The sequence below is a fragment of the Lissotriton vulgaris genome, chromosome 7 (genome assembly GCF_964263255.1).
Source record: "Lissotriton vulgaris chromosome 7, aLisVul1.2, whole genome shotgun sequence".
Classification (NCBI taxonomy): Eukaryota; Metazoa; Chordata; class Amphibia; order Caudata; family Salamandridae; genus Lissotriton; species Lissotriton vulgaris.
The window spans coordinates 246107902-246122457 of NC_141695.1; the positions used below are offsets into that span (position 1 = coordinate 246107902).

The window sequence follows — 14556 nt, forward strand, 5'->3', positions numbered from 1 at the left end:
CCTGGTCATAAATGCAGAGTACTGTGTCCTCTTCCTCATGGTTGCTCTCCCCTGGGTCTTCTTGTCCTTGGTCGACATATTTCACCACACTGCTGGTTGACTTCCTACGGCACACTTTCTCGTAATGCCCTACGATCCCGCAGAACATACATTTGGCGCAAAACGCCGGACACTTCCTGTCCTAGGCCTCATGTGCCGTGCTTCCACATCGGTAGCAGGCATTCTTGCCGACTCCCGTTTGTTTTCCCGGAGGGCCTGGGTTTCCCCGCCACCTGTTCTGGCCTTTCTGTGAGGTTCCATTGTTTCTGCTCTCTCATCGGGGCTCCTCCTCTTCTATTCTGTTCACCATCAGCCTGGCCAACGTCTCTTTCTGCACCGCCTCCGTGCATCGTCGTGCCAACTCCGCTTTCTGCTTTATTGCCATGACTTCCTTCAGCGTGGTATCTCCGCTTGCCCATAAATTATCTTGCACTGCCCTACTCGTGGTGTGCATCACTATCTGGTCTTTTATGAACTCGTCTTGGAATGCTGCATATCTGCATGTGGATGCTAGTTTCCTTAATGCCGCTACATATTCTTCGACCGATTCTCCAGCTTCCTGCTACCTCCGTTGAAAATTGTATCGGTCAATTGAGACACATACCACTGGTCTGTAGTGTTTGTTTAATTCCTCAATTGCGTGGGCATATACATCGTCATCAGTGGCATCACGTTGTTTAGGTACTAAGTTTTTGAATATTCTGAGCCCCTCCGGACCCAGGTTATGTAAAAGTATCCGTCTCTTCCTTTTACTTGTACATTTCTCCTCATTTTCATCCTCTAGTACTTCAATAAAGTTATCAATATAGTCTCTCCAGTCTTCCCACTTCATAAGGGGTTCTCCTGGCTTGGGCAGGAACAGTACAGGCGCTGTTGCAAGGGACGTTTGCGCGCACATGGTTTCGCTCCTTCCCAATGGTGTGATCCCGCTTTGGCTTTTGGGACTGCCTGGTGCGCCGTCTTCCTCCTGCTTCTTAGGTTGAAGTTGGGGACTCTTTATCTCATCCCCTTCACTCTTCCCTGAAGTCGCCAGCTCTCCTGCCCCTCGGGTGGGTAGATCCCGTGGGGTTGCTCCAGCGTTCTTTCGCCGCTGCATGCCCTATATGGCCCTCTGTGTGCCCTGTCTAGTTCCCACTGTGAGTGTATGCGTGAGGGGCTCCCCGTACCTGGATACCTATGGTTCCTTCGTGGAGTGGGATGCTGTGGGCTCTGCCGCGCTCTCTGACGTCCTTGGTGCCCTTGGTGTGGCTAGGTTGTCGTTGTCCTGTCTTTGGACCTCCTTTGTGGCTTGGTCTGAGGGTTTGCACCTGTTTGTGACCATTGCTCAATTTTTCCCTTTTTTTTTTCTTCTTTCACCCCGCTCTCGTCGCCATTGTAATGATGCTTTCTTCTTCAATAATGACCCAACAATGTATTAAGGTTCAAGGGGTTTATTCACTGTGTAGCTGTGGTCAGAGAGCACCGAGCCGCTTTGCTCGTAGCTCCGGCACTCACGCTCTTTTCACTGGGATGCGCGCGCATCCCCAACATGGCCGCGGGCGCGTTACGTCATCACGCGACGTACGCTGGCTAGAGCGCTAACATTACATACAGTAATGTACAAGAGGATGGACCCACAATAGGGAATATGAAAAGTGGAAAATAAGAGACACAGTGAGAGGGTAATTCAAATGCATTGGGTCATGTATAAAACTGTACCCTAGGACGCACACACAACTACTCAAGTGGCACTTGAGGCAATAGTGACTCAAACCTACACCCACGCAGCCTAGAAGAAATTCAAACCTCACAGTAGGCCATTTATACATACTGCTGTGGATACACACAGAAGCAAAAGATACAGTGAATCACAGTACCAAGACAAAGGAAAAAAATGGAAATACAAAGGAATATCAGACATCAGTTGTCAAGCAACGACAGCAGTACAGTGAAAATCTTAACATAACACTTGAGTATCTATGAAATACATTTAAAAACTCAAAATATTTAACAAAAGTATATGTGAATGATAAAAAACATAATGTAGCTTCCTGTATTTAAAGTGATAATGGAGCCAGTTCTTAAATGTGAGGCCTTTCTCGTTCGCATTCACACCTCCTTACTCCCTTAGCAGATATTACCACTCCATCACTCTTCTTCCATCTTGTGCTTCCGCAAAGGCCCTGAAGAGGGAAGGAATATATTTATACTTCACTGTTCTATCATCTCAATATTTCCGCCACACTGAAAGCCACAATTCATTCAGAAAACCAGGGGGCATATTATCAAGCACGGAATTAAAATTATTGCCGCTTTAGCGGCAGAAAACTGCTGCTAAACCGGCGATAATGGGCTTGATAATATGCCGTATAGAATTCCAATAGAAGCCCATGTTGACACCAGAACATGGGCTTCTTTTGAAATTCTCAAGGGCATATTATCAAGCCCATCATCGCAGCTTTAGCCGCACTTTTCTGCCACTAAAGAGGCGATAATTTTAACTCTGTTTCTTGATAATATGCCCCCAGGTTATTTAACCAATGTTTTTTCCACATCGATCATTGACTGTGCCTGGGGTTGGTGTTTGGTGCCTGAGGCCACCCCTATGGCATTTCTGGTACCCTACTGATCACTGTAACACAATGTAGGCACAAGGTGTCGCAGTTCTCGCAAACCAAAAATTGTACAAGCGAGTTCCCTTCACTCCTATGCATTTTAAATAATTGCTGCCAAGGCATCGTTAAGTGTCAAATTTCACATTTATTGGAAAATACACATTAATGTTCTTAAAATCTAGAACGTTTTTTCATCTCCTTCTTGATGTCTCAAATAGTTCAGTTCTACGTTTGTCTTCAGATTGATTGCATGTATCATTATAATGTTTTATATTCCTATATCTGCATGATAGTATGTGTTTAGTATATTTTCTTTTGATAACAATAACTCTATGGTGAAGCCATACCGAAGTCTCTTCACACTTCAGAGAGAGTGCATTACAGCAATGTGTATGTGTTGCACAAAATCTTAGTGCCTCTCATTCTTATGACCAAAAAGTGCCACACCACATTAACTAAAAGGTGAAGCTTGGATTTTATGCCCTGAGTTAGAGATGCACAAAGCCATAAAAGGCAATTCCCAAAGCATTAACAATCAGTTTGTTTCCATTTGCAGATTGCAAGAAAATAAATACCAGCTCCGAAAATGCCACACCGATGCCCTATCCTGGTAAGTTTTTTCTCAGCTAATATATGAGGCACTATTCGTATTTCCACACACGTACATGTTCATAGGTTTCTATGTTGCCTCAGACCGGTCTGTAGGACATACAGTGTGGTTTATAATGGAAAATGAATGACTATTGGGCTACATCTAGGGGCAGATTTGCAATCCCCTTACGTAATTTTTACGGCACCGTTAGGTCTCAGCGGCAGCGTAAACAATGCGCCATGTTAACACATTTATAACGTGACACATCTATGGAGTTGCGCCACGTTGCAAAGCCCTGCATCACATTATTCCTGCGTCAGGTATAATGTATGAAGGGTGGTTGTTCTGAAGCAAGAAAGCCTTGTAAAAGTGACACAGTGAAATCTACACATTTTTACTGTGCCACTTCTACGGTGCCACTGCGTCAAAACCTTACGCCTGCTTGAAGCAGGCTTAAGGAGTGGTGCAGCACAATAGGTATAGAACTTCCTGAGCATTGCTGGAGTTGTCGTGCTTGCAATACGACTCCAGCAATGCGTGAGCTTTGCGCCAACAGATGTGTGACACATCTGTTAATCCTGACGCCATGGTGCGCCTCATTGTAAATGTGAGTCATCCGTGGTGGCGCAAGGATTATTTGTGTAATGCAAGTAAACTGACGCATCTCTGCTACAATGCAGAGATGCGTAATTTTATTGTAAATCTGCCCTCTAGTTTTTAGGTGGCCACAGAGGCCGGTTTACCAGTCTCGCTAGGCTAATTAAAAAAAAACTGTTCATAATAAAAATACATATGAATATTCATACAAACATGGGCTTTAGGTCAGCGTTTTCATGGATTGGTCAGTTAAAGTGTTGTTCTCATTTTGCTCAGTCCTACCATAGCACACACTTATGGCCCTCTTATCCTTGCGTGCAAATCACTCTCTACTTAAAATCTTGGATCTGATCAGATGAGTCCCTCTCGGAAGCCGCAATTATTGATGCCATGTCAGTTCATTATGCACATTATGGATGTCAGATTCAAGTTACCACTGAACTTTACATCCAGATGTTGCTGCAAAAAGTCTGTGAGCCACCCAGTCTCCATCCCTGTTGCGTCGAAAGTACTAAACACTTTTAAGAAAGTCGATACTGACATCTTAGAGGGGTGAAGGGGGATAGCCTTGTGGAAAAGTTTAGGCTCAAAACTGTAGGCCAGAGATGGTTATGGTGACAAGCTATTGGCCTGATTGGTTCACTGGGAATCGGTATGTCAAATGCCATAGGTCTTGTCCACTTGGTATGAAATGTTATGACAAAGGCAGCAGTTCTAACTTATTAATTGTGAAACACATTTCGTTAAAGCCAGTAAGTATTTACCAGGCAGTTGTTATTACATTGTGTTACAAGATATAGACAGGTATTTTGTTACAAGTAATCTCACAGGTTACCATAGTAGACAGGGGTGTTAGCATGAAGTAAAGCCTCTGGAAAGCGGGAAATACTTCATCACTGAGGAAAGGCACAACTGATTTCAAAGGTTTGATCTGTTTAATATGAAACATTATGACAAACCCAATTGGTCTTACCTGCTTATTGAGGAAAGCATGTGTGAAAAACAATAGGTTTTTAAAGTTAAAAAATAAGTTTATTAAGGGAATTTAAATTATCAGTACACAATACAATAAAGCAATAAATAGTCAAATGAATCCAAATGGAATTTAGGAATAAAATAGTTAGTTGGGTGTAAAAGTCAGATTAGCGTAGCTTAAAGGAGAGAATGTAAAGGCTATGCAAATTGGATTGGTGTAAACAAAGGAAAATTACATTTCATACATAGAATACAATAGAAGGTTTAAAATGATCAATTTAATATAATATCAACATACGGAAAGTCATGAGAAACTTCTTGTTGAATAGGGGTTTGAGACAACGAGCGTTTAGCACTAGCATCAATAAACAGAGCTTGTCTAAGGACTAATTTGTCCAGTTTTAGTTGATCAGTAAACCAACGCTGAGCGTCATGTGGGCGTTTAGTTCTGATAGTTTTCACAGGGGCGACCACATCACTAGCTTGTGTCAGCCATTGATCAAGGATAGCAGTTTTTAATATCAATGGTGTCGCTAGGGAGTGTGGTAGACAGAATGGAATGAAAGTGAGAAGTTCAGCCTGCTTCCAGTTTCGTGCCGTGAAATTAGACACCGGTGGAGGACGGGTAGACGGGGAAGATTTTAATAAAAAATAAAAAAAATAATAGTCAGACCAAGTGCCCAGACAAGATGTTCCATGGGTGCAGGGTGGATATTCCCATGCAACCACCGGTGGATTTTAAAGCAATTCCCAAATTTATCAAGATTGGTAAACCTGGTAATGCGTTAAAATGCTATGCCTTACCAGGGTATGCACAACGAGGAGAAATATGGTTCTTGAGCGCACTTAGAAACAGGAAATGGTCTTAGCTAATTGTTTGTGTGCAGGAAGGCATATCTTCCTGCAAACAAAACAACCCTCCCTGCAATGCAGGCCCCCTTGCAGCATGATGCAGGGGTGCCTGCATTGATGCTAGGCAGTAGATTGTGCACCAGTGAAGTCAGAGAGCAGGAATGCACCATATCTTGATAAATATGGTGCATTCTTGCCCTTTCCATTTCTGGCAGCACAGCACATTGACCTGTGTTTGCATCGCATGAAAGACTGATAAATCTGGCTCTATATTACTAACCCTATGCTGTCCAAAGTGGAAGATCGCGATTTGGAAAAGACAGTATCATGCCCACATATGGGAAGAGGGCTGCGGGGCTGTGACAGAAGAACCCCAGAAATCGAGGATGGAAGTCTACTAGAGAATAGGTGAAACACAGTACTCTGAGGATGACACAATGATGAATTAACCTTTGCAGTCTCCAAACTCCTGGTCAGCTCCTAGGGTGGCTGGGCATAAGGGGCTTGATAAGAATCACATGACTATTTGGAAGAACCCAAAGCATGCAGTGAAGCTGATGATGGGAGGCACTTGCCAAATGTGCGGACTAATCAGTACCATACACATACATCTCTGTACTAAGGGGGGAGATAACAAGGTTCTTTACCAAGAAAAGAAAAAGAAAAGTTTCCATTACCCCAATTGGATATCATTATGAAATCAAGCTTGACCAAGGAAAGAGCAGGGATTAAACTTCATTAATGACAGCACCTAAATGATCATCATTAAATGTGAAAGGATTACATTCTCCGAACAAGAGAAATCAGATCTGGAGCTACATAAAAAAACAAGATGTGATCGTCCCCTCAAGAGGTTTACAGCTCAGTATTAATTAGCCATCATTCTCACATACTTCGAGTTTCTTTGTGTATGGCCTGCAAATAGGAGCGTTTCTCGAAACATCATCTAGGTATGGCAATGGTTTACAAGACACAAAAGTGTACCTCTTATTTTCAATCTCACTTTAACTGATCACACGTTCAACCTTTTCCCCATATTATGCAATGATGACATTTGTAAGCACAGTCTCTACATTATATCAATGAGTCTAAAAGGGTACCCATCTATTTTTATCACCTGCTCCTGAACAGCGCTATCCAATAATTTCCATTCCTTCATGTTTCACTGTCTCAGTTATGAAATATGCACAAGCAGTTTCACCAGTGTACTTACTGATATTAGGGCAACATGGCTATAATGGCAGCTCTTGCTTGATATATTCCTAAGAGAATATAGAATTTGTTGTCTCAGCTTTGCTGACACGCAACCCTGAATCTACTGTGTCTAAATTTCTTCAAGTTTATAGCTCAGACTACAGGCATTGCCCAGTTCTATGAGATTTGCCTATAAACATCTATATACTCATGTAGTGTCTGTCATACTTGCTCTGCCAGGAACCTTTCATAGTCTGGATTTGCCATTGGTTCAAATGGTTGTTCAGAACCGTCTTTATGGTATTATACATGATCGGTGAACTAGCTTGTGGTAGGGTTCATGAATGTTTTTAGACCCCTTCTCTGGCTAAATGTTGTAGCAGAGGATTTTCTAATTGTTGTCTATGGCTGTATCCGTAAAGTGCATTTCTAATCTTTGCACATACTGCTTTCATTTCTGTGCCCGGGCAGATGGTTGGCAGGTGACAGTGAATGGCTCTATAGCTGCAATTGAGGCCATGGCATGTGTCATTGGGGCTGATCACTTTTATCTGAGAAGTTTGTGTTGGTGTTGATACTAGGGACTTGGGTGGCTTTGCTTGATTTACAGTTCCCTTGACTTTGTGGAGAAGTGTGGCTCAGGGGTTAGAGGCGGCAGACCTGGAAGCTGAGATTGGACCAGGGTTCAATTCCCCGACTTGGCGGGTCTTGGGCTCAAAAATTCCACGGACTCGATAATTCTCGCTCCGGTGCCTTCTCGACTCACGGTTTCACACTCTGCGACTCTGGGCAATAGCTTGCTTAATCTCCACAATGGCCCCTCGCGGCGGGATGCCGGGCTTTCACCTTGTGGATACCCTGCTGGGGTTATCTCACAGGGGAATACCAGGACGGGTTCCCTAAGCAAGCGCCGGGAAACCCTTTGTGGGTAGCTGTGTGCTATATAAGCTCAAATACATTTACATTTTACACATTTGACTCCACAATATTATTGCCGTTTCGCTCCCCTTTTCTCTTATTGTGCCTTGTTGAATTTATGCCTGTGATTTGTCTGTTTTGTTTCTACTTCCACTAGGATCTTTCCAGATCTGAGTTCGACCTGCTCATAGGCCTGGCTTCTAGTCTCCTGATTCACTCATGCGCTCCCCTTAGTTCCGCTTGCACTCTTCGCACCGGCGGCACTCATCCTTCACAGATACTCTTTCTTGCTGTGCCTGTGGTGTTTCTCCTGGGTTTTCTCTACAGGAGTTTTGGTTCCTTGAAGCTGACAATTTCTGGCGCTGCTCTGCAGTAAGAGCTCACTGGCACTAGGTCACATATGGTCCCCTGGTGTTTTTAGGACCTCTCTACTTTAAACAGGTGCCTCCCACTTCATAACACCCCCGCAACTGCCTTAGCTGATCTTTGACTTAGACACACCTGGAGAATCCTAGTCCTCATTGCCATTGTAGTGTCGGAACTTAGGGAGCAATAAGCATCTGGAATCTGTGCTGTGGATCTGCGCATTACACTGCCCTGCCTCAGTGCATCCTTAGCCCCGTTATTATCACTCAGGCGTCATTAGGAGCAAACCAAACAGTTCCCTAGTATGGGTAATTCAACCTAAACCAAGACAAGTATCCATTTGCGCATGTACATATACTACAATCAGGTACAAGAGGATGGACTCAAAATGGGCCAGATCTTAAAATGAATGTAGCAAGAAAATAAGAGACACACTGATAGGGTGTTGGACTTGGCCCTTTTGGCAGGTTCACCCCTGAACTTTTAGCCTTTTAATATGACCTGATGGTAGTGAATATAGGCCTCTGCGCACTTTAGCACTGTGACCCAGTGTAAAGTGCGTGCGCACTCTGAGTGCGTGTGGTGAGATGGCCTGCCCTTCCATAGGAATGCATGGAAGATATTTGTGTCCATGGTAATTCCTGATATGAGAGGAGTGCAGGGGCGAGTTTGGTATGTGCGAACTCGTGAGAATAAATGCTGCGCAATGGTGTGCACAGATGTATTGTGACTAGTGGTGAAGTGCAACTTTTAGAAGTTGGCATTTCTGGGTGCAGTGTGTATGCAGTGGACAAGTGGAGAAGTGTGGCTCAATGATTAGAGCGGCAGACCCTGATGCAGAGGTCTAGCCCGGGACCAAGGTTCAATTCCCCGCCTCGGCGGGTCTTGGGCTCAAAATTCCACGGACCTGATAATTCTCGCCTCGGTGCCTATTCCAATCATGGAGTCCCACTCTGCAACTCTGGGCAATAGCTTGCTTAATCTCCACAATGTCCCCCACAACGCTAAGGATGCCTTGCCTCCACCTTGGGGGTGCCCAGGAGTGGACTCCTCACAGGGAAAGCCAGGATGGGTTCCACAGCGGTATTCGTACAAGCGCCTTGAGACCCTTGCGGGTGAGTAGTGCGCTATACAAGTATCAATTTATGCCTGCCTGTTGTGAATTGCATATCTGGCTTGTGATTGACAGGGGCTGGCTGGTGTGGTTGGCTCCAGTAGCCAAGATGTATCTGCCCGGTGGTGAATAGGGAGATCTGCATGTAGATGGAAGGGAGGAGTTGCTCCTAGGACCTGAATAGGGCTATGCCTTCCCTCCACAATCCTGGCTCCACCTCCTGCTGTGCTTCTGATGTCCCTGGCCTGTCTTTTGAAAGGGAGAGAGGAGCTGAGAAAAACAAAGTGCTCCTGAACCAGTTGTATCTGGTTCTTCCCTTGCCCTACAGTGAGACAAAGGAAAACGGTGTATAAAAGGAGGAGCTGTGACCCTATGTAAAATTTTCTTGTTCTTTGACTCGAATCTGCCAGGGGCGTGCTGCTGCTGGGGCCCAGGGGAAGGCTTGCCTCCCTGGGCTCTGCCCTGCCCCTGGATGCCTGGAGGACTTTCCTTTGCTGGGAGCTAGCTGCTCCACTTCTTTGGCCCAGGACTTCTTGTGCTCCCTAGCGCCCTGTGAGGGCTTTGCTTTATTTTGGAAAGGACCTGACTTTCAGCATTACTGCGCCCTGGGAGCGCTGTGCTTATTTTCCTTGTTAGGTCTTTGAGAGGGAATCCCCAGCGTAAGGATTCCCCCTCATGATAATGGCGGCTGGTGCTCACCCCGCTCATTTTCATCTTTAATTGCAGCTGCCCACCCTGCGTTATGGCCGCTTGTTTTTATTCAATAGAGCAGGTGCCCACCCTGCGTCTGCATTTTATTTAGTGCGCATGTGCCCAACCCGCGACTTTTCCTTATTTAGTGCACGTGTGCCCACCTCGCGACTTTGCCTGTATTTTTATTTAAATTAGAGTGTGTGACTGTGAGAAGTTGGCCTGGTATATAATGCTCACTAGTTCTAGTGATCACTTTGTACCATGCCAAGCAACCCTTATGATGATGGTTGTAATTCAACCTTGTAGACCAGTTATCCTAGTGGTAACGTGGACAAAGCAGTCTTAGGCTAAACTCTGAAAGGCATGTGAAGCCAGCTGTTATACCATACACAACCCCCTTGAATACCAAATGAAAGGGACACCACACAGATATATATTGAAAATATATATTGATTTATTAACTATAAAATCCCCTGGACTCTTTATGAGCACAGAAGCACAAGCGTTAAATCACAAGACAGTTTAAAATACACAAAAGTTGCACAATATGGATGAGCCCTAGGGGCCACCTAAACCATATACTAAATAAGTGGTATAAGAGATACCAGGAGGAAAGTGAAGAGGCCTAGGGCCTTGGGAATCGCTGGAGCTATTCGAGACTGGAAATAACTAAGTCGGGAAAGGCCCACGGGACTCGGGTGCAGTGTTCAAAGTGCACGCACTTCTCAATACAAAGTCTATGGTGCGTAAAAAGCACAAAGTTAGAAAGTTAGGAACCTTCCGAGTGACCTACGGAGCTGAAACTTAAAACACAGGCCCTTGGGATGTGTACCAGTGCAGGAGCACCGGCGGAGCTGAGTTACCTCACCCACAGGAAGCGGGTGCACAGGGTCGAAGATGTGTCGGGTTTCGTCACGCTGGTCGATGGTGCTTGGAGCAGGAGATGCTGCAGGCGGCTCGATGAGAAGAGTTCCGGTGGATCCAAGGGTGGATCTGAAGAGTTGAAGACCTGAAAGCAGAGGGGACAGTGTTCAAAGTCACTAGCCAGTGACTGCCGTGGAACCAGAGTGGAACCAGGTGATGTCGGGTGCAAACAGGCGTTGTCGGGTAGCTTCTTTCTGCAGCCACGTGGATACCCGGGGTCGAGGACGTCCAGGAGTCGGTCACGAGCTGTCCCACGTAGGCTTCTCGCTGTTGGCGGTGTCGGCGACCTGATCGGAGCAAACAGGCCTTGGCAAATGCAAGCCACGCAGAAGTTGAAAGATGCTGTTCACTCGGACCAGCAAGGTCAGAGCGGGTGCTCCTTTTCACAGGAGCTTGGGTAGATCTGGAGCAACCAGACCTGCTGTTTAAATCTTCGGGTTCGTCGCCAAGATGGCCGCTGGCCGCGTGGCTAGTGGCCGGGATGGCGCGTCGAGTGGCACAATGCAAAAGGGCCCCACGCAGATCGTGGAGATGCTGGAGGGCTGATCTTCGGTGCAAGGGCTGCTCGGTGGTGGGGGTTCTCAGTCCCCAAAGCACAACGTCGAGGATGCCTCTGAAGCTGCGCTGTCAGCTTTACGAGTGTCTTCCAAGAGGTCCGGTCCCACGTCACTCGGTGCCTCCACGGGTCCCTTCTTTGCAGGGACTGTGGATCGGGCTCTGAGAGGTCTGGGAGTCTGGTTCTTGTCGGGCTCTGGGCTCGGTCTCCGGCGGGAGGCGGCGGCAAAGCAGACGTCGAGTTGCTGGTTGGTGCCTGTGTTCACAGGGTGGTCACTCCTTGGCCACAAGGGAGATTCTTCTTCAGTCTTCTGTGCAGCAGAATGTCGAAGTCCAGTCTTCTTCTTAGTTTTAAGTTGATTTCGGGATGATCTGCTGTGCAATGGCACTGCTCCCCCTCTTATTCCAATCTAGGGGGTGGATCACCTACTAGGTCCCTCCTCTGGGAGGAACCAGGAAGGGGGGCGGTTACACCCCCTTTCCTTTGTCCAGCTCCGCGCCAGGACTGGGGCTGGAAGGCCCCAGAACCGGTTTGGGCTGGCCTATGCACGGGGACACCTTGTGTGCCCCGGGCATGTCTGATTCTATTCAGCCCTGTCCTACCCAATACACAAAATCCTGTCTGGGGTGGTGCTCGCACCTCCCAAGGCAGGAAACCCTTTGTCCAGGCCACCATCTGCCGAGTTTCGGTCAGCAGCAGGAGGCCAGACTTGTGTCTGTGGTGGCAGCGTCCATTTTGTGAAGCTGAGGCTCTGTTTAACTTTAACCGGGGTTAAGGCTACACACATGTCGTGTCCCTCTAGAAGGGTGGAATGCTATCCCCGTCGCCAGAATTGGCGAGGGGATAGTATTCCAATTCGTATGACACCTTACTCGACATGTTTTGATAAAGCCAAACCAAAGATAGCATTTAACCGCGAGGATTATAATGCACTTAAGAGTATATGGTATGGCAATATCCCGGAACAGCTTAGGGAGTTGTTCCCGACAGCTGCAGACAGGCTCAGCTCATGCCAGAGCACCATCTCACATATTTCCAAGCACTCTGCCTCCAGGATTGATGAGGCCTTCCATAGGAGTGGCTGATAGGAACATATGTGTCCAGTTTAGGGTTAGGCACAGACATACTGTACCTAAGTAAGAGGTGATTACACCAACTTACCCCAGCTGAGTGATCAGCCAGTTGTGTCAAATATGGAGGCCAGGCCAGGGGTGGCACAATACGTGCTGCAGCCCCTGGTAGGCCTTGGATACACCTATGCCCTGGGCACCTAGGGTGCACTGTTACAGGGGCCTATAAGGTGAACCAATTCCAATTGTGTTATGCACCTAAGGTACATGGAGTCCATTTTAAGGAGAGAGCAATCAGCCTGGGGCCCTGAATAGCAGGATCCCAGGCCAACTAAGTCAAAAACCAGCTAAACACCAGGCAAAAAGTTTGGGGGTAACCATAGTCAGATATCCACCTTCCTACATAACCCCCCCCCAAACGAAAGGAGATAAGGCTATCCTTGACCAGGTAAGCCTATATTGCCTAAGAGGCCATATAAGGAAGTACCAGCTCTGGCTTGGTAACCCCCTGTCTCATGGTCCACTAAGCAATCCCTCACCCTAAGGGCATCTGAGGGTCTCCACCATAGGGAATCTCTACCTGTGGTGTGTCTTTGCAAAGTCAAAGGCTGGTGTTGGGATGGAGTACTGAAGTGAGTTTCCTCTGTAGGGCTCAGCTTCCTCCAATCACTCTCCACCATGTGTGCCTTTCTTTCTCTGACTGAGTTGCACTGTGCTCTCAGGGTCAACCTCTGGCTACCTAAAGCTGGAGGCTGGGTCCCTCTGTTTGGCTCACTGGAGGGACAGGTCAGGTTTGGGGCCTTTTGGTCCCAGGTTTGGCTGTGCCCAACAATATCCATCTGGGGGAGGTCCCTAACTACTTTTAAGGGGGATCCCTCAGGAGTTTTTAAAGTTTTCACCTCACTAGGGCTACTAGTTTCGGTGCCCCTAATCTGTTGATGGGGGTGCTTTATTTGACAGGGGGCCCTTTGGGTCTCACTGTCCTTCTTGTCCTCTGCAGCCCTGGGCTGAGTAAGGCAAGGTAGAGAGGGGCAGGTTACCTGCTCCAGACTGGGTCCCTCCTGAGAAGGGTCCACTGCCATCAGAGGTTCTGTCAGGCCAGGCCTAACAACCTCTGGGACAGTTCCTTCATCAGGGGTAAGATCAGTTCCCTGAGGAGGCTGATCCTTTCCTAAAGTCTGGTGAGGGGGAGATTTCTCTTCCTCCTCCATGCTCTCTGTTTGGGTGGAGTGATCCATCATTTCAGGCTTCACTACCCATGTATCTGTTTGAGTTTGGGCTGTGGCCATCACAGCCCCTCCAACCTTTTCAGGAGGAGACTCAGTTTGGGTATGGGCTGTTACCAGTACAGCCCTGCTACTCTTTCCAGGAGGGAAGTTATCTAAAGATGGGGCTGAGGTTTGCTCAGCCCTCCCAACCTTTTCAGGAAGGACATCTTGAATTGGGGCTGTAGCCATTACAGCCCCACTAACCTTTCCATGGAGATTTACCATTCTAGAATGGGTTTGCTGTTCAACCTCAGCCCAGGCTGAGATTTCCAAATCATTACCCAGTAGGCAATCTACAGGCAAGTTTGCTGACACTGCCACTCTCTTTGGGCCAGTGACACCTCCCCAGCTAAGATTGACTACTGCCATGGGATGATTGGTTTCTATGCCATCAATGTTTGTCACCTGATATCTGGCATCAGGTAAAAGTTGCCTTGAGGGGACTAGACATTCAGCCACCATGGTGATGCTAGCCCCTGTGTCTCTGAAGGCCTCCACTTTCAAGCCATTGATGAGGGGCTCCTGTCTATACTTGCTCAAAGTGTTTGGGCAAGCTGTGAAATTGGCAAACCCCATGCCAGTCTCATAGACAAGAGTATCTGAGTTAGGGGACCTGGATAGGCCAGAGTCCACCTGTCCTCCAAACGTAAACCCACCCAAATTCTTGGGGGTGCTCCCACCACCTGGGGGACCACTGCTAACAGTGACAGGGGGTGTTGGAGCCTTACCTGGAGGTATATTCTCCTTATTGCCATTCTTGGGACAACAGCTATCTGTTTTGTAATGCCCCACCTGTTTACAGGT

The 14556-nt window shown here is 47.0% G+C and overlaps 1 protein-coding gene across 1 annotated transcript in view; it reads left to right on the plus strand.

The window, feature by feature from the left end:
• LOC147701302 (uncharacterized) overlaps window positions 1-14556 on the plus strand; it is a 216765-nt gene that overhangs the window by 99297 nt on the left and 102912 nt on the right. The window contains exon 5 of the mRNA XM_086930025.1: window positions 3190-3243. Coding sequence (XP_086786151.1) covers window positions 3190-3243 — 54 coding nt within the window. The remainder of the gene's footprint in view (window positions 1-3189; window positions 3244-14556) is intronic.